This window comes from Lentinula edodes (genome assembly GCF_021015755.1).
Source record: "Lentinula edodes strain Le(Bin) 0899 ss11 chromosome Unknown C8R40scaffold_24, whole genome shotgun sequence".
Lineage (NCBI taxonomy): Eukaryota > Fungi > Basidiomycota > Agaricomycetes > Agaricales > Omphalotaceae > Lentinula > Lentinula edodes.
This window is the reverse complement of record NW_025764330.1, coordinates 595,041-619,403: the sequence shown is the minus strand read 5'-3', so window position 1 is coordinate 619,403 and position 24,363 is coordinate 595,041. Positions and strand designations below refer to the sequence as shown.

The 24,363-nt window shown below is 44.6% G+C and overlaps 3 protein-coding genes and 3 non-coding genes across 6 annotated transcripts; 3 read left to right on the top strand and 3 right to left on the bottom strand.

Moving 5' to 3' along the window:
• Positions 1-175: 175 nt before the first annotated feature.
• On the bottom strand, positions 176-2,095 carry C8R40DRAFT_1112179 (uncharacterized protein). Its single transcript, XM_046228405.1, has 2 exons — positions 611-2,095; positions 176-556 (listed from the first exon to the last, which is right to left on the bottom strand). Exons 1-2 carry the CDS (start codon positions 1,805-1,807, stop codon positions 410-412), a joined length of 1,344 nt encoding a protein of 447 aa, XP_046084984.1. The 5' UTR covers positions 1,808-2,095; the 3' UTR covers positions 176-409.
• Positions 2,096-3,788, top strand: C8R40DRAFT_1253434 (WD40-repeat-containing domain protein; the record flags this gene model as incomplete). The annotated part of the gene is made up of 5 exons (XM_046233728.1): positions 2,096-2,595; positions 2,651-2,899; positions 2,951-3,030; positions 3,086-3,317; positions 3,367-3,788. The coding sequence occupies exons 1-5, from the start codon at positions 2,133-2,135 to the stop codon at positions 3,786-3,788; spliced, it is 1,446 nt and encodes a 481-aa protein (XP_046084983.1). The 5' UTR covers positions 2,096-2,132.
• A 186-nt stretch (positions 3,789-3,974) lies between these two features.
• Positions 3,975-6,006, top strand: C8R40DRAFT_1161482 (NADH-ubiquinone oxidoreductase; the record flags this gene model as incomplete). Its single annotated transcript, XM_046230124.1, has 10 exons — positions 3,975-4,258; positions 4,354-4,432; positions 4,486-4,585; positions 4,641-5,146; positions 5,201-5,299; positions 5,357-5,467; positions 5,528-5,616; positions 5,671-5,753; positions 5,890-5,929; positions 5,991-6,006. The coding sequence occupies 10 exons, from the start codon at positions 3,975-3,977 to the stop codon at positions 6,004-6,006; spliced, it is 1,407 nt and encodes a 468-aa protein (XP_046084982.1).
• A 2,050-nt stretch (positions 6,007-8,056) lies between these two features.
• C8R40DRAFT_t163 lies at positions 8,057-8,130 on the bottom strand. The gene has a single exon. It is a non-coding gene; the product is annotated as a tRNA-Ile (tRNA).
• Positions 8,131-16,027: 7,897 nt separating this feature from the next.
• On the bottom strand, positions 16,028-16,101 carry C8R40DRAFT_t162. The gene has a single exon. It is a non-coding gene; the product is annotated as a tRNA-Ile (tRNA).
• A 3,178-nt stretch (positions 16,102-19,279) lies between these two features.
• Positions 19,280-19,353, top strand: C8R40DRAFT_t164. The gene has a single exon. It is a non-coding gene; the product is annotated as a tRNA-Ile (tRNA).
• Positions 19,354-24,363: the final 5,010 nt, after the last annotated feature.

Genomic DNA, 24,363 nt, shown 5'->3' with positions numbered 1-24,363 from the left:
CCAACCGCTAGTCATGATTCTTTGGCAATATTATTTATTTGGTTTGGACGGTTCCTTGGAAGATCTGGAGAGTGACTACGGCGACTGGAGGAGGAATGAATCAGTCCTATTCGTATCTGTTACATACACCAATCTTGTACTAAGTATATTGCTTCCATTCTTGCTACAGTCTACCATACCATGTTGGATGAGCATTCGTTGCAGTGGAGATGGATGGGCCCGGCTGTTCCCTTGTGGGACCCTGTCCTCGACGGAGCCGCGTATCTATCTATCTAGTTTAAATCCTTGGTATCCGTTAGCTGCAGCTTCCGCGCACTTTTCGAGATAGGAAGGTAATCCTCCAGAAAAGGCCAACATTTCGGTACGCCTTGTGCTGGCAGCCATATTGCTTCCGGTGTACCAAGAACTTTCAGCCTCGATACCACAATCTCTTCGACGCGATCTCGAGGACGAGATTGCGCCAGACTTCTTCCGCATCTCGCTTGGTTTCAATGCGACTATAGTTGTTGTCTTGCATAAGCTTGATGCAATTCGCGATCCAACCGCTTTGTTGAGGCTAGGGAGTACGGTTTAGGAATGGTACGGTATGGACGAGAGGTGGGGGGCTTACGATAAGACTAGTAGCATTGGCTAGCGGAGAAGGAGCCTGGGGTCCGTAGACAAAGAATAAATTTGGAAAATCCGAGGTCATCATTCCGATATTCGTGCATACACCACTTTTCCATTTTTCACGGATAGAGATATCGTTAGAGCCACGGATATCCAAATCGAGAATAGCACCAGTAAGACCCTCGAACCCTGTAGCGAGGACGAGAACGTCGAATATGTGAGTGGTACCGCTATGAAGTTCCAGGCCGTCTGGTGTAACTCGTTTGATGGGAGTCTCTTTCACGTCGACGAGAGACACATTTTCTCGGTCAAAGACTTCAAAGTAGGCTTTCTCCAGGCCAGGTCGTTTTATGCCGAAAGGATGGGGAGGAATGGAGGGGGCCAGCTTTTCGTGTAAAGCAGGATCTTGTACACGCTCTGTAACTTTGGTTCGCCAAAAAGCATAAGCTTCCGAATTAGCCGCCTCATCGGAGAATATATCTGGGTAGTTTTCTAACCAGAAGTGGAAACCGCCTGTCTTCCATTGACTTTCCCAAAGTAGCCTCCGTTCTTCCGCTGTGGCGGAGATAAAGGGAATGGGTTGGAAGTCGAATAAAAAGCCACCGAATGTCTCAGAAAGTCGACGAAATATACGATTATAGAGGCCGGTTTCCTTCATTTCCGCTTGATCCTCCTCAGGGAAGTGGCTTTGGCTCAGTGGTAAAGCCAAATTAGGAGTTCGTTGGAATACTGTGAGGTGCCGAACTTGGGAAGCAATGTGTTCAATGACTTGGATCCCACTTGACCCGGTACCAATAACAGCGACGCGTTTCCCGGTTAGATCAAGGCCTTCTCGAGGCCATCGAGAGGTATGGAAACAAGGGCCTTCGAAATCCGAGAGATTTTTGATATCCGGAATGAGGGGTTTACTGAGACTCCCTGTACACAAAATTAAATATTGGACGTGAGTAGAGATTCCGTTTGCTGTGGACACGATCCAAAGGCGCGAAGGTTCGTCCCATTTCGCGCTCACTACTCGCGTGTCAAAGTAGATGTCGCGTTTGAGATCGAGTTTCTCGTCAACGTAACGGAAGTAAGCTTGGATCTCATCTCCGGAAGGATATTTTTTCTTCCAGATCCAGTCCTTCCATAACTCTTCCAATTCATATTGGTATATTTCGGCCTCACTGTCAGTGCGGACACCTGGGTATTGGTTCATACACCATGTCCCACCGATATCGGAGGAAGCTTCGAAGATCTTCACGGAAAGTCCCAGGGAGCGAAGACGATAGAGCTGATAAAGACCTGCAAAGCCTGCACCCACTACGAGGGCATCTAAACGATTGATAGACGAAAGAGAGTGAGCGATATGGTCAGGGAAAGGTCTGGCTTCATAAGAAAGCTCAACCGAAGAGAAGGTTGGTTGGTCAGACACATCGACAACAGCTCCAGGAGCCGATCAACGAGCTCAAGCAGATGAGCATTACGGAGCCAAGTGAGAATTATGATTAAGCGCCGACCTGCCCTCTTTACGACCTCCCGTTATGGTGGCGAAATCACGTCCAGCAACGAAGAAAACGACAGCGGAGGTACGGCCAACAAAGAAAGCCCGAATTGAAGATTCTGTTTCTAGGAAAATTAAACATCGTACTACAAAGACAAGCAACGAGGAACCCACTGTTTCTGTTCAGTACAAAGGGAAACAAAAAGCCGACCAGAATATCGTAAAGAATCTATCTTCGGCCGTTCTACCCTCAACGTTTAAAATCGTAGCCGGATCGTATGAAAAACTACTTTACGGCCTCGAGGGATCTACCTCTATCGAAAACGATGAGGTGAAATTCCATCTGAAGCCGATATTTATCTTTCCTGCGCACGTTTCCTGTATAAAAGCCGTCGCTGCATCCCCCGGAGGCAAGTGGTTGGCGACAGGTAGTGCTGATGAAATTGTGAAAGTGTGGGATCTGAAGAGAAAGAAGGAAATCGGTGGTTTGATGCATCATGAAGGTATATCAGTCTTATACTCTCTTTTTTTGTATCCTGGCCTTTCAACAATTTCTAGGTTCAATCACCACCCTTCTTTTCCCCTCTCGTTCTCATCTTGTATCCGCTTCCGAGGATGGTACGATAGGAATTTTTCATGCGAGGGATTGGAGCGTACTTCGTACCCTTCGCGGACACAAGGGTCACGTAAATAGTGTGGATGTGCATCTGAGTGGAAAAGTTGCACTCAGTGTTGGAAAGGATCGAATGCTGAGGATGTGGGATATGATGAGGGGGCGGGGTGTGGCCAGTGTTAAGTTGGGAAAAGGTTCGTAGTTATAATCTCAAGCGAGAAAGGTTTAAGCTTATTTTCATGCAGAAGGGGAAATTGTTCGTTGGTCGACTGATGGGGAGATGTTTGCAGTTCAGTCCGGGAAGGAAATAGATATCTATGGGACTGTATGTTTTTCGATAGTTGCGAGAAACTCTCAATGTTTTGGCTGACGGGGCGTAGGACATGTCCCTCCTTTATAGTATAACACATCCTTCGAGGCTACATGATATCAAGTTTTGTAAACGCGCTCACCATGATGGACAGGTGTTACTTGCATCGGCAGAGGACAAGAAGGTCTCAATATATGATTTTCTACCCCTCCCTGGACAACCAACCGCATCAGACTCTGGCGATAACAAGGAAAGTAGTCCAAAAATTGTCGCAGAGTTGGTCGGACATGGGAACAGGCAAGGTTTCCGTACTCTTATCAGGTTTAGTATCTTACTTCGTTGCTTCTAGAGTTAAAGCTTTACAGACATTGAACATCTCCCTCTTATCTCCCCCTCCTTCGACTCTTCCTACATCTTCTATTCGTCGTCATCCCCATAGCACCACGATTATCTCGACCGTTTCATCGGATGGGAAAATAAATGTTTATGATCTGGGACATTTACATGAATTTAATGCTGGGAAGATTTCGATACAAGAAATACAACCAGTAGCGACTTATGATACTAAGGGTACCCGCTTGACGTGCGTGACGCTCGGCGAAGGCGAAATTGGGACTGACAATGTTACTGGGAAGAGGAATCGAGATAGACAGGAGGTGGAAGAAGAAGATGATGATGAGAGCGCTGAGGATGAAGAGTGGGGAGGTGTTGGAGCAGATGAAGATGAAGAAGAAGAGGAGGGGGAGGAGGACGAAGAAGAAGAGAGCGATTGATGTCTTTGGTCGCAATAAAAGTACATACACTAGCACATCCTATCCTATGTAGCAACTACATACTGTAGATCGGTTATGTGACTGTCACACCGTAATACTACGGCTCGGTACGGAACGCTGCCGCCAGCCAATCGGACTCTGTTTATTTACCAACTCCATCCACGACGCTCTTGACACTGAGCAGCAATGGCTTCGATGCTGTTACGTTCAGTCGCGCGTTCAACAGTAGCGAAGCTTCCTACAAGCTCAAATATTCTTCGCCGCTCTTTGACTTCATCCCCTGTTACACGTCTGGCTGAGCCAGTGTCTGCAGCTGACTCTGCTCACACTCCAGGCGCCAAAAATATTTTCGAGTACCATACAGTAGAGGATCTGCAAGGGATGCATGCCTCTGAAATTCTGGCAGAGACAGGAACTAGGGCAGATGCGAAAATGAGGCACTTTACTGGTGAGAACCTGAGATTCAATCTGTTATAAGTGGCTAATCCTTTCTCTTCAGTGAATTTTGGGTTCGTATAGCCCTTTATAATGTGTATGATATTCTCAAATTCCCTCCTTCATCCAGTCCTCAACATCCTGCCGCACACGGAGTTCTCCGTCTCATCCTAGAACTCAACGGCGAAGAAATCCTACGTGCGGATCCAGTACGTCTTCAATATTGCATTGCTCGACCTTTTCTAAATACACCACTTTACAGCACATCGGTTTATTACATCGAGGGACCGAGAAGCTGATTGAATACAAAACTTACATCCAGGCATTACCCTACTTTGACCGTCTCGACTACGTCTCCATGAGTGTGTTGCAGTTCGTCCCGAGCCCTCAAATTTTACTGACATTCATCACTTTCAGTGACCAACGAATTATGTTATTCTCGCGCGGTAGAGAAACTGTTGAACATAGAAGTTCCTGATCGCGCAAAATGGATTCGAACGCTTTTTGGAGAAATCACTCGTATTTTAAACCACTTGATGGCTGTCCTTACCCATGCTATGGATGTTGGTGCCCTTACACCTTTCCTTTGGGGTTTCGAAGAGCGGGAAAAGCTTATGGAATTCTACGAGCGCGTTTCTGGGGCTCGTTTGCATTCCGCTTACGTGCGACCCGGCGGTGTTGCTTTTGACTTGCCTCATGGGCTTTTAGACGACATCTTTCAGTGGGCAACTCAATACGGTTCTAGAATCGACGAAATAGAGGAAGTTGTCACTGGTAACCGGATATGGAAGGAGCGGACTGTTGGCGTTGGTGTAGTTACCAAGGAGGAGGCATTGAACTTCAGCTTCAGTGGGGTCATGTTGCGGGGGAGTGGTGTTCCCTGGGACTTGCGGAGAACTCAACCCTATGACATGTACGATCAGGCAGGTCTATTAGATTTTCTCGTCAGGGCAAAGCTTACCCCGAAGTATTGTCAGGTTGAGTTCGATATACCTATCGGTGTCAATGGAGATTGTTACGATCGATATCTCTGCCGTGTTCAAGAAATGAGGGAATCTCTGCGAATCATAAGTCAGGTATGTGTTGATTTTGTAATACGAAACATGGGCTTCCATAATAATTCCACTGTGCAGTGCTTAAACAAGATTACCCCCGGAGCGATCAAGGTGGATGACCACAAGCTCGTCCCTCCTCCCCGTGCGTCTATGAAGGAAAGCATGGAAAGTCTCATTCATCATTTTAAGGTTATTTTCATTTAATCCATTTAATCTTTGAATTTGATGGAAAACTTATGAATTTCGTAGATCTTCAGCGAGGGATATTCTGTTCCTCCTGGCGAGACTTACAGCGCAATCGAGGCGCCAAAGGGTGAGATGGGAGTTTACTTAGTCTCGTGAGTGTTTTACTCTCATGCATGCTGAGAATGTTTCGCTTATTTGTTGCGAAGTGACGGCACTAATCGCCCATACCGGTGCTCTATACGCGCGCCTGGGTTCGCTCATTTAGCTGGTGCTGACTTTGTTATGAGACGTGAGTTTTTTGATGTGGTCGAATTTATCTCAGAAAATAACTCAATCCTTTGTTTCTTTTTAGACGTGAGTATACTTTGCCATGAACGATGCGTTAAATTTGAGTTGAACTTGCTTTTTAAAGCACATGCTTGCAGATGCAGTCGCTATCATTGGAACTATGGATCTTGTGTTTGGGTATGTTCTGTTTCCACCTTTGAGGTTTGGTGGTGTGCTCAACTTTATCTCAATAAAATAGTGAAGTCGACCGGTAAATGTTCCTGTTTGTAATCCCGGGAGGAGGGTCTGGTACACTGCTGACTGGTTCTGTTGTTTGTGATACTGGCAACCCTAATAAGCCCTGAAGGGAAATGATTGAGAAAGTCTTCGAAGAATAACATTTTTTCCATGAATATGCCATCTGAAAAAGAAATTTGTGTCTGAGAAATTTCCTTTCAATTCTGAGATTTATAGGATACCCTTATTTCATATTTGGTGTTGAGTACTGTACAACACAATTGCTACAGTGATCTTGGAGTCCTTGATACACTTGCTGTAAATTTGTTTTACTGGAACATCTATCTCTGTATTGAGTATCTCAAAACAATGTAATATATATGATGCATACTTGGCTAAAATTTCTAAGTATCAGCTATTACAGCCCTTTGCATAATTCCATGAAAATAGGAAGATTTTTAAAAAACCGGACTGCCTATAAGTGACTTCGACCAGGATCTCCGGCTTGACAGCTGACCACTTGGTATCATGTCCATAACGGCGCCATAAGGGGCCCCCACCCACTGTCTCCTCACGATGAACATACACCCAAAATTTCTTAAAATAGCTGCAAAAAGTGTTGAAGGAGATTGCACTTGTTGAGGTTGAACCACACTGGAGCACCCTTCAGCTAACCCAAGCAGTATGCCACCCAGCTCAGTGCACAGTATGTCAATGCCTTAATACAAGACTAGTAGGTTGGACTACAAGCCTTATAGTTGCTCAGTACTCCAATAAACACTGTAACAGTGACCAAAGTCAATATAGAGTGAGGATTGATTTGTATCTTTCAACTATAGTAGGAATACAGGTTTGTTTGGTCTTAAACACATGAAGTATGATAATAGGTGTCCACAATTGTGTGCACCTATGAAAACTAACTAACTACAGTAACACTAAAGAAATAGCTAAGTTATGAGTTGTAAAACTAAGAAATGAAGTCTGTAAGTACTTTGTACACTAAGTAAGTTACTACAGTGATAACTAGGAGTGATGAGGCGCTGTGTAATGTATGTAGAAAGTGTTTAATCACTACAGTATGCTCATGACAAGACCGTGCCTACAGGTCAATAACTATAGAGGTTCTGAGGTCGGATATGGGCCGGAAATGGCCTGGGATAACTCCGAGGTCCGAAGCTGAGTACTGGCCTGTAGTACACACTGGGAGTGGGACGTCAGTGAAGCTATTAGCAACACCCTTCACACACTGTTGGTGTCCCCGGGAATTATGGCAAGAGTGCAAGATTGGGATGAGCAGCCTAAATGGGGTTCCTGATGATCCGGGAGTCCGGAAGCAAAGGGTAAAGAAGATATTAAAGATTAGGATAGAATGGTACACTTGATTTCAAGCTTGACTATAACGTACAAAGTATTCTAGCTTATATACATCCCAAATACAGTAATCATAAGACCTCGATGAAAGCTCGGAATAATAAATAAGTCACAAGGTAATTACTCCGAAGTCCGGCCGCTCCGGGCCAGGCCGGGAAGCGTATGGGGTGAATTGCATGCATATGACAGCTCAGCAAACCACTATCTTACTACCGTGTTATCAATCTCACCATCATGTACTATTACTATAGGACTACCAGTAGGATACATTGTATTGTACTTCCTTTCTCTCTCGCTATATTTAGCTGTAACATGACATCGTCTACCTTGAACTTGTATATAAACCTGTAGTATTCACCTCGTTGAATAAGCAGTCCTCTCTACTCCTTCATCATCTGATTTGTGTGATCAGCTACAGTGCTGTGTGCACTCTATCTTTTACTGCCATTGCTACTGAATATAACGTGATTATATTCTAACAGGTTATGGGCCCCGCCCTAACCTAAATAAACAAGAAATACAGTGCATACATTGATTTATGTCATTAAGGACTAACCCTCCTCACAAAGCCAATAACCATCCAACCAAGCCAACTGCAGCTTGTGCTCATAGCGAGCATATTTTTGACAAAGATGACGTCAAGGATTGGTATCATGATCCTGATGACAGCAAATACAGAGTTTGCAAAGATTGTTAAAGTCATGACTGAAAACAAAGTGACCAGACTGGGGATTGAACCCAGGACCTTCTGGTTATATTCCAGATGCTCTAACCAACTGAGCTATCCGACCTTGGTTCAACTAATGAGGACTTTACATATGGTAACAGTGGCCATCCAAACAACACTTCTTAAGGACTTACTATCTTCTTTTGCCTTGGTTGATGGAATTTTGCATAATACCATTTACACCTCATTAGGGTGTCAGGATTGAATCCTAACAAAGATCAACCTTGTCCGAACAGATATGACAAAACAACAACTGGTCATATCTCTAGCTTTGGTAGACTTATCAACAGAAAACAAGAAGACCTTATACTTGGATGAAGAGCACACCAATTCCTAAACAAGAGCCAATTGCATCATCATCATCCCAGAAACCACAGGGTACACCAGAACCAGAATATCCTGTACTCCCACCACCTAGCCTAGTACTAGACCGACTGTCAAGTCCATGCCTCGGGGCTCCATTCCGCCGCTCAGTATTCCGAAGATCCACTTTTATTGTAATCTCACTCTTATTGTTCTTTCTCACTACACATACCCTTTCGTTCTAGTCCCTCCTTATTGTCTTTTACTTTACCCTGCAGGTACTACTCGTATAGCTCCTAGTAGTTAGTCTGGCATTCCGCACCGCTGCGCCGCTCCGTAGATATAAATACTGCCTGTATGCTACTGTAGTTCCTCAGTTTAATTATCGACCTAGATTCCCTCCTTAACTTTGTGCTCCTCTAAGTCTTCAGGCTCATTGCCTCGAAGTACTCTCTACTATAACCTTAGGACTTAGACGTTCTTTGGTTCGCTCCTTGTCACCGGCAATACCGCCGCTCCGACTTGGCTGCTACTTAGCTCCTCCCTTCTATACTCCTGATCTCCGGGGACTAACGGCGTAACGGCGGTGTTGTTAATAACTTCACTACTGTCCCACTCAACCTCCCGCACTTAGACACCTTGTGGCCTCTGGCACGGTTACATGGTGTACATGATCTTAACAGTATAATCAAACTCAATCCGTTAACATTGTACTGACATATCATTTTTTATGCCTCCAAAAACCCGAGCTCAATCTAGAGCTAACTCCAAAGAAAATACTTTCTTCACCACAGCCCAATCCTTTGCCCCTTTCTCCGACTCTATTTCTGCCATTGGTCAACCACGTCGCCGTAATCACGGTTTCGGTCCAGCCACAGTCCCCACTACGTCGACTCTTCCTGAGGCCATGGAAGAAGTGTTGAGCATACTGTAGTGATAGAACACTTTCTACATACATTACACAGTGCCTCATCACTCCTAGTTATCACTGTAGTGACTTACTTAGTGTATAAAGTACTTACAGACTTCATTACTTAGTTTTACAACTCATAACTTAGCTATTTCTTTAGTGTTACTGTAGTTAGTTAGTTTTCATAGGTGCGCACAATTGTGGACACATATTATCACGCCTCATGCGTTTCTCATACAAGACCAAACAAACCTGTATTCCTACTATAGTTGAAAGATACAAATCAATCCTCACTGTATATTGACTTCTGTAATATCTACAGTGTTTATTGGAGTACTGAGCAACTATAAGGCTTGTAGTCCAACCTACTAGTCTTGTATTAAGGCATTGACATTCTCTGCACTGAGCTGGGTGGCATACTGCTTGGGTTAGCTGAAGGGTGCTCCAGTGTGTTTCAACTTCAACAAGAAGAACAACAATTCAAATACAGTACTCTGTATACCGGTGACGGACAACCTGTCCAAGTCTTGACCCCTCGCCGTGGACAACCCCCTGTGGTCGCTCCGGCTCGGGGCCGGTCTACTACTAGAATTGATTCTCCCATCCTCCAAGCCATAGCTCGTCGTACTGGAAAACAACCTCAATATTGTGTTGCTTCAGAATCTCCTTGTGACCCGCCTCCTCACTTTGATCTGGACGCTGGTGATCACAACGATCAAGACCCTCCTGTTGACCCCAACGATCCGGGTGCCGACAATATCAACGACAATCTGGATGATGAATCCGGCGGTTTACCGTGTGGTGAGCCTGGTGACCCCAGTGGACCTGGTGGACCTGGTGGACCCCGTTCTCCTATCTCTCCTGACATCCCCAACGAGCAATGTGCTATGTTGGATTTTCTCTCGGGATTCAAGGGCTCCATTGAGACCCTTGGTACCGTTCTCGCCGCTCTCGGCCATCCCTCTGACAGCTCTGAATCCAAGAGCAAGGTCAAGGAGCCAGAGGTATTCAACGGTTCGGACCCCCGAAAACTCAAGACGTTCTTTGTCAATCTCGCCCTGGTCTTTAATGACCGTCCAAAGTATTTCACCGACCAACGGAAGGTGAACTACACCCTTTCCTATCTCAGTGGGTCAGCCAAACAATGGTTTGTCCCTGATATCCTCAACCCAGATCTCGACTCGCTGCCGGCCTGGATATCCTCCTTCAAAGCCCTTGTAAAGGAGCTTCAGGACAATTTCGGCGTTTACGATGCCCAAGGCAAGGCCGAAGATTCTCTCGGTAATCTGAAGATGAAGGAAACTGAGAACATCCGGAAATACAACATTCGGTTCAACACCCTGGCTGCTAGTACCAACTGGGATTCTGCTGCCCTGAAATGGGCTTATGGACGAGGTTTAGCTGAACACATTAAAGACGAAATGGCACGTTTGCCCGAACCAGCGACACTCGCCAATTATCGTCAAGAGGTTCTTCGCATTGACAACCATTATTGGAAACATGAGGAAACTAGAAAGCGTGAGGCTGGTAAGCCTTTTATTGCTCGGAACCCGAAGAAGGGTTCCTCGGACTTGAAGACTGGTTCTACTAACCAGCAAAACAACTCTCAGCCATCTGGTTCTTTGGCGCCGTTCACGCCGAAGCCTAAATCCTTCTCTGGTGGTAAGCCCCAGAACTCTTCAAATTCCGGCCAATCTGATGATATGACCCATTTTTATTTGAGTCTATAATGCAGTAATCATGCATTTTCAACTGTAAAGTACTATCAGTGATGCTGAGACTGAACAGTACATTGTATTCAGAGAAAACACACAGAACTACACAGTGATTGCATCTGAATGACACTTAAGTGAGTCTTCATAGCATAATACAGTTGTATTTCCAAATAATAAAGCTCTAATACTAAAACCCGCACTTGTGTTTGACTTGGACTGTGACAATATCTGCAGGATTAAAGTGTTTCGAGCTTCACCTTTGTATAGCATTGCAATAGAGCTGAATGATTTGATTAAAAGATAATGATACTCCGGACCTCTGGAGTTAATTCCGAGAATATCAGAAATGATTTAGCATATGTCCCTCATCTGGAAAGCCTTCCGAGGTACAGCATGATTTCCATCAAAGGTAGCACATGGTACAACAGGTCCACATGCTACTCCGAGATGCAGCATGATTTCCATCAAAATCAGCACATGCTACAAGAATTCCACATGCTACAATGATTGATATCAGTTGTTAAGGGTTATGTTGAGGATATATAAGGAGGGTACTGGCCTCTAAATGAGAACAAGCACTTCCCCCCCCACTTCTGAGAGGATTTGGTTGGTTGGTTAGTAGCTTCTGGCTATAGTGACAAGTGCACTTTAAACAAAGATGATACAGTGTTAACTTTCACTTTAAACAAGTTAGAGTTTAAGAAAGATAGAAAGAAAGAAAGTTCAAAGTCACAGATTACCATTATGCTTCAGAGTTAATAGCAGTCAGAGTGCTGTGAGTAGTGCACACTCTTTCTGTGGATTGTACTTGTAGTGTATAATACAAATCAGAGGTTTTGTTCAGTTCAGATAAAGTCAAAGAAAGATTTAGCATGCCCGAGTTTGATAGAATCTCGAGAAGAAAAACTATTCAACCTATACATTATACCCACATGATGTAGATATTTGTAGAGTTGCAGTGTTGTCTTGCTTTTTCAATGATAAACCCCCTTGAACTTAGTGTTTGATGATGGTTTGTGTTGGTGTTGGTGTGAGTGTTGAAGCTTGCATTAGCATTTTATGCATAGCCCATGAGTCAGCATATCACCGGCGGTCAGCGCCCTGCGTTCAACCATCTTGGTGCAGATGGGAAAGTCCTTCCCTCCGAGAGGGAAAGAAGGATGAAGAACAACCTTTGTCTCTTCTGCAGTGGTAAGCATCAGATTGCTGACTGCAATAAGTGAAAGGCCCGAGAATCGAAGGGCCGTGCTGCCGAGGTTGAAGAAACCCCCGAAGCAACCATTGAGGTTGTTGAAGAGGAATCGGAAAACTAGTCCGCAGCTCTTGTTCCCCGGTACAAAACGGGAGCTGCGTTGATCAGGTTCGTACCTCACCTGGGGAGTTATATCTCAACGCGTCCGCTCTTTCTTCCATTGAACGATCTCTTGTAATATCATTAACTACTGAATTTCCGTTATCCGATTTGGCCGCGCCGGCTGAACCTGTTTCTGCTCTTCTTAAATTTCCTACTCTTGTTAATTCTGGTTCTACTGACTCTTTCATTGATACTCGTTATGTTTCTCAAAATTCTATTCCTATGACCAAAATCTCTCCTGTTAATCTTCGTCTCTTTGATGGTTCATTATCTTCTAAACCCATTACCGATATGGCAAATATCGCCGTTTGGTTCCCTTCTGGCGAGCTGCTCCTATTGCCCTTTTATGTTACTCATTTAGATTCATCTTGTAAAGCAGTATTAGGTTACAGTTTCTTATCCTGCTACAATCCGTTGATTGACTGGGCATCTCGAAACATTACGTTCCATAACACTTCACACTTTGATTCTGCACAGACGTCTGCCTTCTGCCACCAACACTGTTGATGCAAAGGTCGCTATTCCACTACCGGAACTTTCACCGTCGGTTTCACCAACAATTCTGGAAACCCCTCCTGGATATTCACTTTGCTCCTGCTCTCGGACGTTACGGGCCAAGCCCCTCTTGTCTAAATTCCCCTTTGAACCCATCTATTCCTATCCCACGGTCTCTCAATTCGCTGCTCAACTGGAAACTCCTGAAGTCGACATTGCACTCGTCAGTGCTGCAGTCTTTAATAGGGCTTGCAAGGATGCTGGTATGGAACCTATTCTTCTTTGTGCTATTCACTCAGAGGTCGTGGCCCGTGCCGCCGACCGCTCCTCCACCGCTTCTACTGTCCCTCCACTTCCTCATTCTATCCCAGCAGAGTATGCTGTTGAAGGAGACTGCACTTGTTGAAGTTGAAACACACTGGAGCGCCCTTCAGCTAACCCAAGCAGTATGCCACCCAGCTCAGTGCACAGATTGTCAATGCCTTAATACAAGACTAGTAGGTTGGACTACAAGCCTTATAGTTGCTCAGTACTCCAATAAACACTAGATATGACAGAAGTCAATATAGAGTGAGGATTGATTTGTATCTTTCAACTGTAGTAGGAATACAGGTTTGTTTGGTCTTGTATGTACTAGAAACGCATGAGGCGTGATAATGGGTGTCCACAATTGTGCGCACCTATGAAAACTAACTAACTACAGTAACACTAAAGAAATAGCTAAGTTATGAGTTGTAAAACTAAGTAATGATGTCTGTAAGTACTTTGTACACTAAGTAAGTCACTACAGTGGTAACTAGGAGTGATGAAGCGCTGTGTAATGTATGTAGAAAGTTTTCTATCACTGCAGTATGCTCAACACAACCCCCTGATGGAACACTTTTGCAATCTAGCACAAGTCCATCACTTTCACAACTTTTTCTTCTTCTCTTATCACAACCCCCCAACACTGTATATCCTTATTCATCGTCGGAGGTTATAGGTTTGACAAGTCCGATCATAGTTCGGAACTTGTCTACCTTTGGAATTGCAAGGGCCTTTGTGAGCAGGTCTGCTGGATTATCCTCAGTGGGCAGGTAAGAAGGGGCAAGTTTGCCATGAATGACTTGTTCTCTGAGCCAGTAGAAAGTCCGATCGAGGTGCTTCATTCGTCCGTGATGTTCCGGATTTTTAGCAACTTGAATGGAGGATTGGTTGTCAACATGGATAATGGTAGGAGATGCGACTTTATAACCAAGCTCGGTGAGGAGAGAACAAATTGCCAACACTTCTTTGCCCACTGCATTAGATGCCACAAATTCGGCTTCTGTAGAGGATAGAGTAACCACAGGTTGTAGTTTACTACTCCACCTATGCTAGTTTTCACTCAGGGGAGGTGTGTTTAGCCAAAACTTGAGCCCAAGGGCCCCTAAATTGCGGATCATGAAGTGCCCTACTACAAGGTACATGGTGAGGTAAGGTGTAAGTAGCATACTACAAGTACATATCAAAGTATGAATGAAATGAAATGAAATTACAAGTACAAGAGAGGGATGGGAGGGAGGGTGACAAGAAAAAAGCGCAGATCAAGCTAGATCTGCTCAGATAACAGTTAGTACCTAGTAGAATGAAAGATCAGAGGTGATCTGCGCACTGAGAGCCCTGATATCCGAAGATCTGACAATCTGAAGGTGATATGAAGCAGTAGATGTGGTCAGATCTGTATGGATGTGTTGTGAGCTCTGTACAGTGGAGAGATCAGTGATAGTGGCGGAGCCATACCAGAAAATCCGTAATCTGAGACTCTAGAATGAAGCCTGTGGTCTGTACAGATGTAGGAGAGGCTGGTGGGGTGATGTTAGAGCTATCAGAGCTGTGGGGAGTGTGCAGATGTCCTACCCAAATCCGAAGATGGTGGGGGAAAGGAAGGAAGAAGGACAGAGTCAGATGACACTCCTGATCAAGCTAATCACAGGCCTCTGCTCGGAACTCCGGCACCTGTGATTGCCAGAAGTGCCCCATGACCTGCCTTGATCATCTGACAACAAGTTACCAAAACTTCGGAATTGCAAAGTCGAAGTTGGTGTGTAAAAGTACACACTGCCGGAGCAGTAGTAAAGATAATGACAAACGGATTGCATAGCGTTGTTCCTGACGTGTTCCTGCTGTAGTCCACCCACGCACGCGTGTATATAGCGCGAGGACGACGAGCTATAAATCAAACAAACTCGAAGCTCCAGAATAAAAAGTTGAGCATTCTCAAGAAAAAGTGTTCATAGTGTGAGATATGATCAAGATATGAACAAGGTGATTGTTGGAGGTGATTGGGGGAGTGGTAATCGAGATATTAGCAGGTGGTAGTGATGGTAGGACAAGTGGAACAACAGCAATTAGATGTATTCATGTGCACTATTGAAGTGATGAACACAGATCTAATTGCTGTGGTGTATCTGTTGTTTGCAGAGGCCTCCAGAAACGCTCCCTACCCTTGGAATCCGCCTTCATGTCGAGAACTCAATCGTTCAGGAGATCAACTTCTCGTATGTTCTGGTTCCCGAACAACTTTACTTGGCGAAAGAAGTATGTGGCAATGCTTGCGTTTAAGTGTTCAATTATCTAGTTCATACTTCAACAGAGTCAGGCCATTGGAAGCTGGTATACCACTTTGATTCACCAAGCTGCTTTGAAGAAACTGCAGAACTCGGCGAGCCTGATGGTTTCGATGAACCCCAAGTACTAGCTACAAGTGCACATTTCTTACATGAGAAAGAAAGTGTAGTCATTGGATATCTTCATCATGGCTTGTGGTATGCTATAATCACGTACTTTCTTCAAGTAGATTACCTGAGACTACACAGGAAGCATCAAATTGAGACCGGAACAGCTGTATTGGTATGGGGTCCAGATGAGAAGATGTAAGGCTCACCGAACCTCGTACAGTGCGGCCAAAGTAACATTTTCCGCTCAAGCGGGTTTACAGCTCTATCGCCGGATGGAACTGCGCTCGCTATATCTAACGTTCAGAGCGGCATAGATTGGCTCAGGGTATATACAGGTTCAACAAGATGGAAAAAGATTAGCACAACGCTCGAAATTCAAGACCTATCTGCAAACATACCCCTCCCCGTTCAGTTCATTGACAAGGGGAAATACATACTCATGGGGACGTCCAAAGGATATGTTAAAGTCATGACTGAAAACAAAGTGACCAGACTGGGGATTGAACCCAGGACCTTCTGGTTATATCCCAGATGCTCTAACCAACTGAGCTATCCGACCTTGGTTCAACTAATGAGGCTTATGCATATGGTGACACTGACAGTCCAATCAACACTTTTAGGTCTTACACTGTCTTCTGCCTTGGATGATATGGATATGTATAATCAGCATTTGCCCCTCATCAGGGTGTCAGGATTGGAATTAGTCATCAATCCTAACAGGATATGCAGTAATTTTTCATGCCAAACATGGAAAGAGAGTTATATCGTTAGATCATGGAAGTGGTAAGCACTGAAAAGGCCGCTCAGTTCTATTGATGTTGGGCTCAGTTTTCGCACAGATAAGACACGAGTTACGGCCTTAGTGAGTGTGAAACAGATCACCAGATTATACGAATAAAAATACTATACTTTGCAGGCTTATGTTCATCCAAAAAATTGCCCGCAACTTCTAGCTACAGGTGATGGAAATTGCGGACCAAATACGAAGATCAAAGTTTGGATCGAAGACACTGAGGAAAAACGTGAAACAGCTTCGCCGAGTGGTCTGAATGGTCAGGAATTCTCTTTGAAAGTTTATGTATGTGCACTCTGGTCATGTAGTTTTTACAACTAAGACTAGAAGATATCTAGGTTTGCTCAATCGTAGGCGCTGTCTACAATGTATCCGCCGTCATAGGTGTGATGGCTATAATCCTTCTGCTGCTTCCTTCAGCATGGAAAGAATTTGACATCCCAATCGCGAAGACACTTTTGTCCAAGCATGTCATTCAGATTCTAAAACCACTCCCAGTTTCCACGCTAGCTGTTGAGCATACTGTAGTGATAGAACACTTTCTACATACATTACACAGCGCCTCATCACTCCTAGTTATCACTGTAGTGACTTACTTAGTGTATAAAGTACTTACAGACATCATTACTTAGTTTTACAACTCATAAGTTAGCTATTTCGTTAGTGTTACTGTAGTTAGTTAGTTTTCATAGGTGCGCACAATTGTGGACACCTATTATCACGCCTCATGCGTTTAGAGTACATACAAGACCAAACAAACCTGTATTCCTACTACAGTTGAAAGATACAAATCAATACTCATACTATATTGACTCTGGTCATTGTTACTGTGTTTATTGGAGTACTGAGCAACTACAAGACTCTGTAGCACAACCTACTGAGCTTGTATTAAGGCATTGACATTCTCTGCACTGAGCTGGGTGGCATACTGCTTGGGTTAGCTGAAGGGCGCTCCAGTGTGTTTCAACTTCAACAAGTGCAGTCTCCTTCAACAAAGGTTTTACTGTACAAATCCTAAAAGATACAATGGAGTTTACTCTTAATGGTTCTGTTCTATTTACTGCTTCAGTCAATAACAAATCAGTTGGTTATCTTAATGGTCTTACTATAAGTAATGGTACAGAGGATGAAAGTGCGCATATTGGTGGTACAACTCTGCCTCTGAATCTTGAGCTTTGGCATAGACGCTTCTTTCACTATAATTATGGTGATGTTAGCAAGCTGTCTAAGAATAAGATGGTTGAGGGCTTTAAACTCGAGTCTAGTGCAAAACCAGACCCAGTATGTGAACCTTGTCTTGGGGGAAAGATGCATGCAAATCCCTTCCCCAGTACTGAGACCCGCGCTTCTGAAGTGTTGGAACTTGTCTTTACGGATGTACATGACACTGGTATCATCTCACATGAAGGCTACCGCTATTGGATTCCGTTCATCTGCGATAAGGCACGCTTTAGAGCAGTAATACCGATGAAGAAAAAGAGTGATGCATTTGCAGCATTCAAGCGGTTCAAGGCCTGGGCTGAGAAGGTTACTGGATTAAAAGTCAAGATACTCAGACACGATAAAGGTGGAGAGTATATATCCAAGGAGTTTGAAAAGTTCTTACAAGATGAAGGGATTGAAGTACAACGTACAGCTAGAAATCGACCTCAACAAAATGGAGTCGCTGAAAGGCTAAATAGGACATTGGCGGAACTACTGACTGCTATGCTGCTGGAATCGGGTTTACCAAAGACATTCTGGGTGGAATGCCTGGCTGCGCTTGTTTATGTGTTGAACCGTTGCCCAACATCAGCTGTTCCAGATGTGACTCCGTATGAAGTTTTCTACAAGAAGAAACCTAATGTGGAGAATCTTCGGGTATGGGGATGCATGGCCTATGTGCATGTTCAAAAGGACAAGAGACTACACCTTGGTTCTCATATGGAAAAGTGTGTGTTCATTGGGTACCCTGAGGGAGTTAAAGGATGGAAGTTCTGGAACCCTGTCACCAAGAAGGTTATCATCAGTGAACGTGCAGACTTCGATGAACGATACATGTATGCATCCAAATCACCAGATAAACCAACTCTTCGTAAAGACTATGTTCCTCCTGAGACTACTCCGAAACAACAACCTCTTAAAGTGACTTCGAGTGCCCCCAATGAATTATTCACTCTGCCAATCCCTATTGATGAATCTGAATCAGACTCTGAATCCAACTCCGAAGTTGATAAGGGCAATGCGCCTAACTCGCCTCGACTCGAACATACACCTGGTCCGGATATTCCTGTGACTGAGGATGAATCTGATGAGCTGCCCATTGCTATACGACGTCCAGCACGTAACCGTAAGCCTCCTGGTGAATGGTGGAAAACAAAACCATCCTCTTCCCGTGTACCAGCTCCTAATGATGACTCTGATGATTCTAATGACGACTACTACGGGGATGCTGAACTTGCATCAATCTCCACTCAACAAGTGGAACCTCGAAATTATAGAGAGGCAATGCACAGTTCAGAAGCATTCAAGTGGGAGGAAGCTATGAATGATGAAATCTCTGCTCATCTTGCTAATAACACTTGGGATATCGTTGACCTCCCACCAGGAGAGAAAGCAATTGGGTCTACTTGGGTATTCCGGATTAAACACAATGCTGATGGTTCTATTGAACGATTTAAAGCCCGCCTCTGTGCTCAGGGTTTCAGCCAAAGACCTGGTTTTGACTATTTGGAAACCTATGCTTCCACTCTGCGCTGGTCCTCATTACGTCTTGTCCTTGCTTTAGCAGCAATTGATGATATGTGTTAGGATTGATGACTAATTCCAATCCTGACACCCTGATGAGGGGCAAATGCTGATTATACATATCCATATCATCCAAGGCAGAAGACAGTGTAAGACCTAAAAGTGTTGATTGGACTGTCAGTGTCACCATATGCATGAGCCTCATTAGTTGAACCATGGTCGGATAGCTCAGTTGGTTAGAGCATCTGGAATATAACCAGAAGGTCCTGGGTTCAATCCCCAGTCTGGTCACTTTGTTTTCAGTCATGACTTTAACAGGTACTGCCCCCCAAGTCACAGGATCTGAGCACAGAGAAGCTTCCATTGCACTTTCTACTCATTCCCATCACTCATCCCATCACATACCTTTACAGGATCGCATTTCCGCCGCTCCCACGCCTCCTGATGCCCTGGAACAGGTCCGCCTCACTGCTGAGGCCCTGGGACAGGTTGTTGAGCAGTACAGGAACAATGAACTCTCTCCCAATGATGCTTTCAGAGCCCTTAGATCCCTCACTGATGATCCCACTGTTGTCAGAGACTTCATTGGCCAAATTCAGGAGATCCAAAGGGATCATCTCAGAGCCTCTAGGGAGAGAGTTGCAGCTGCCAAAGCTGCCAGGGTTGCTGCTGCTGCTGCCTCTAAGAGTAGAATTAGTGATGGACCACTTGTGTCAACTGAGAAAGCTGTTAATGAGGCTGCTTGGGCCCTCATGGAGAGAGAGCTTGCTGAGAATGCACTCCAGCTTGCTGCTGCTGAAGCTGAAGCAGATCAGATGGAGCAGGATGCTCATCAGGACAGAAGCAACTCTTTGCAACAGGCTCTTCTCAAACTTGTTGGTCAAACTCAGAGTTCCTCATCTCCTGGTACATCCTCTGGACTCCCTCCCAGTCTCCTGGAGGCAGCTCCTCATCTCTCTGCCCTCACTTCTTCAGATATCCTCTCTCCCACTGTTTCTGAGACTTGGAAATTGCGGATGCTCTTCACTGTGGACAGTCATGTTGACACCACAGTCAGTTTACTCTCTGCCCAGCCATTCACTGATCCCCTACCTCAGTCCTTGCTCAAACTCATTGTCAAGGATAGGTATGTGGACTTTGAAAAGATCCATGCTTCCATCACTAGTTACACTAGTATCTTTGATGATAGCACTACCTTTGGCTCAGAGTACAAACTGGTCAAGAAGGAGCACTCAATCCGTTCTCTCCCTGTCACATCTGAAGCACAGTGGCTCCGAGTTTTTGATGCCTGGCTTGCCCCAGTACTTAAGATCTATCCCCATCGTCAGAGTGAGCTTTCTGCATACAAGGCATCTATTGTGGAGTTTTTCAGAGCTGCTCCATCAGATCCCTCTATTGCCTTTAGAGTGGACAGGGAGGCGCGCCAGAAAGCTTCTAACACTCCCTTTGACCTTGGAAATGCAGAGAACTTCAGACTCCTGTTGCTTAAGGAACTTCTCAGTGCTAGAAAACGTCCCAGCTCCTCTCCTAGCACTTCTACTGCTTCAAAGCGTCAGGATACTCCTTGTATCCTTTGGAATGAGGGGAAGTGCACTTCCCCATGTCCAAATCGCCGCAAGCATGGCTTCTGTAGTGTCTGTGGAGAGCCCCACAAAGCAGTTGACTCCCAATCCTGCTATGAGAAGCTTAAGCACAGTAGATCAGAGGGTAAAAACCGCTCTGGCAGGGCCTAGATCATTAGCTGGTACTAAGAGAGCTGCTCGACATGAAGGCAGATTCCAAGGGTAGGGAGCGTTTCTGGAGGCCTCTGCAAACCAACAGATCCCCACCAGCAACTGAATCTTCCATTCAGTACCTTGGAAGTGTACAGGAGGCCTCCTCCTCACTTCTGACAGGTACATAAATATTCAGTTGCTGCCTCTCACCAAAAACTCTACAGATATTCCTCACTTTTGAAAATGTGTACAGGTTTCTCCACAACCTCATTTCAGCTGTGTACAGATTTATCTCTCTCTCTCCAGGTTTTACCTCACTTTGTTGAGCATACTGTAGTGATAGAACACTTTCTACATACATTACACAGCGCTTCATCACTCCTAGTTATCACTGTAGTGACTTACTTAGTGTACAAAGTACTTACAGACTTCATTTCTTAGTTTTACAACTCATAACTTAGCTATTTCTTTAGTGATACTGTAGTTAGTTAGTTTTCATAGGTGCGCACAATTGTGGACACCTATTATCACGCCTCATGCGTTTCTAGTACATACAAGACCAAACAAACCTGTATTCCTACTATAGTTGAAAGATACAAATCAATACTCATACTATATTGACTTTGGTCATTGTTACTGTGTTTATTGGAGTACTGAGCAACTACAAGACTCTGTAGCACAACCTACTGAGCTTGTATTAAGGCATTGACATTCTCTGCACTGAGCTGGGTGGCATACTGTTTGGGTTAGCTGAAGGGCGCTCCAGTGTGTTTCAACTTCAACAAGTGCAGTCTCCTTCAACACACTTCTGTACAGGGTCTCACCCTCAGATGTGTACAGGTTCCACCTGATTTTTTACAGAAGTGTACAGGCTGTGTTCCTCACTTCTTCAGTTGTGTACAGGCCAGACCTCACTTCTCAACATGTGTACAGGTCACACCTCACTTCTGTCCTCAGGTGTGTACAGGTAGCACCTCACATGGGGCCAGTTGGGTCAGGTGATGTGTTGATCATGTGTTCTGTTTCAGTCAGGTGCCAGAGTTTCTGAGCAGAGGCCTGTGTGAAAAAGGTCAGAATCATGTGATCCCATCAGCTCTTCCTTTCTCTCTTACCACCACCATCTCCTGCCACTTTGGTGATTTGGTGAGAACACTGGCTTTCTTCCACAGCTCTGATAGCTTCAACATCACCCTCCAGGTTCTCCTTTCATCTGTACAGGCCTAGCCTCAGATTCAAGGACCTGCCATAGCTCTGACAGCTTCAACATCATTTTTCCTTGTCTTTTGTGTATAGATTAGAGGTCTGGGTTCTCAGTGTGTCTATGATATCTTTTATGGGTGTTTTACATGGTTTTCAACTGATGTTTGGGCAGATCTAGGTTGATCTGGTCATTTTTTGGTCACCCTCCCTCTTCTCCCATATCACATCTTTACTTTCAACCATTTCACTCCACTCTAACCTTGTTATTTTATTGTTTACTTAGCCTATGCTAGTTTTCACTCAAGGGGAGGTGTGTTTAGCCAAAACTTGAGCCCAAGGGCCCCTAAATTGCGGATCATGAAGCGCCCTACTACAAGGTACATGGTGAGGTAAGGTGTAAGTAGCATACTACAAGTACATATCAAAGTAAGAATGAAATGAAATTACAAGTACAAGAGAGGGATGGGAGGGAGGGTGACAAGAAAAAAGCGCAGATCAAGCTAGATCTGCTCAGATAACAGTCAGTACCTAGTAGAATGAAAGATCAGAGCTGATCTGCGCACTGAGAGCCCTGATATCCGAAGATCTGACAATCTGGAGGTGATATGAAGCAGTAGATGTGGTCAGATCTGTATGGATGTGTTGTGAGCTCTGTACAGTGGAGAGATCAGTGATAGTGGCGGAGCCATACCAGAAAATCCGTAATCTGAGACTCTAGAATGAAGCCTGTGGTCTGTACAGATGTAGGAGAGGCTGGTGGGGTGATGTTAGAGCTATCAGAGCTGTGGGGAGTGTGCAGATGTCCTACCCAAATCCGAAGATGGTGGGGGAAAGGAAGGAAGAAGGACAGAGTCAGATGACACTCCTGATCAAGCTAATCACAGGCCTCTGCTCGGAACTCCGGCACCTGTGATTGCCAGAAGTGCCCCATGACCTGCCTTGATCATCTGACAACAAGTTACCAAAACTTCGGAATTGCAAAGTCGAAGTTGGTGTGTAAAAGTACACACTGCCGGAGCAGTAGTAAAGATAATGACAAACGGATTGCATAGCGTTGTTCCTGACGTGTTCCTGCTGTAGTCCACCCACGCACGCGTGTATATAGCGCGAGGACGACGAGCTATAAATAAAACAAACTCGAAGCTCCAGAATAAAAAGTTGAGCATTCTCAAGAAAAAGTGTTCATAGTGTGAGATATGATCAAGATATGAACAAGGTGATTGTTGGAGGTGATTGGGGGAGTGGTAATCGAGATATGAGCAGGTGGTGGTGATGGTAGGACAAAGGGAACAACAGCAATTAGATGTATTCATGTGCACTATTGAAGTGATGAACACAGATCTAATTGCTGTGGTGTATCTGTTGTTTGCAGAGGCCTCCAGAAACGCTCCCTACCCTTGGAATCCGCCTTCATGTCGAACTTCTTTTTTCATTTATGTTATTTACCATACCATACCCTTCCTGTAGGGCCCTGCATGATGCATTCAATTTAATGGGGCTTTGGCCCAGTTTATGGCTAAACACTTCTCTATGAGTGAAAATAGTGTTGAAGGAGACTGCACTTGTTGAAGTTGAAACACACTGGAGCGCCCTTCAGCTAACCCAAACAGTATGCCACCCAGCTCAGTGCAGAGAATGTCAATGCCTTAATACAAGCTCAGTAGGTTGTGCTACAGAGTCTTGTAGTTGCTCAGTACTCCAATAAACACAGTAACAATGACCAAAGTCAATATAGTATGAGTATTGATTTGTATCTTTCAACTGTAGTAGGAATACAGGTTTGATTGGTCTTGTATGTACTAGAAACGCATGAGGCGTGATAATAGGTGTCCACAATTGTGCGCACCTATGAAAACTAACTAACTACAGTAACACTAAAGAAATAGCTAAGTTATGAGTTGTAAAACTAAGAAATGAAGTCTGTAAGTACTTTATACACTAAGTAAGTCACTACAGTGATAACTAGGAGTGATGAAGCGCTGTGTAATGTATGTAGAAAGTGTTCTATCACTACAGTATGCTCAACACAACCCCCTGATGGAACACTTTTGCAATCTAGCACAAGTCCATCACTTTCACAACTTTTTCTTCTTCTCTTATCACAACCCCCCAACACTGTATATCCTTATTCATCGTCGGAGGCCTATGCCTATTTTCACTCATAGGGAGGTGTTTAGCCATAAACTGGGCCAAAGCCCCATTAAATTGAATGCATCATGCAGGGCCCTACAGGAAGGGTATGGTATGGTAGATAATATAAATGAAAAAAGAAGTTCGACATGAAGGCGGATTCCAAGGGTAGGGAGCGTTTCTGGAGGCCTCTGCAAACCAACAGATCCCCACCAGCAACTGAATCTTTCATTCAGTACCTTGGAAGTGTACAGGA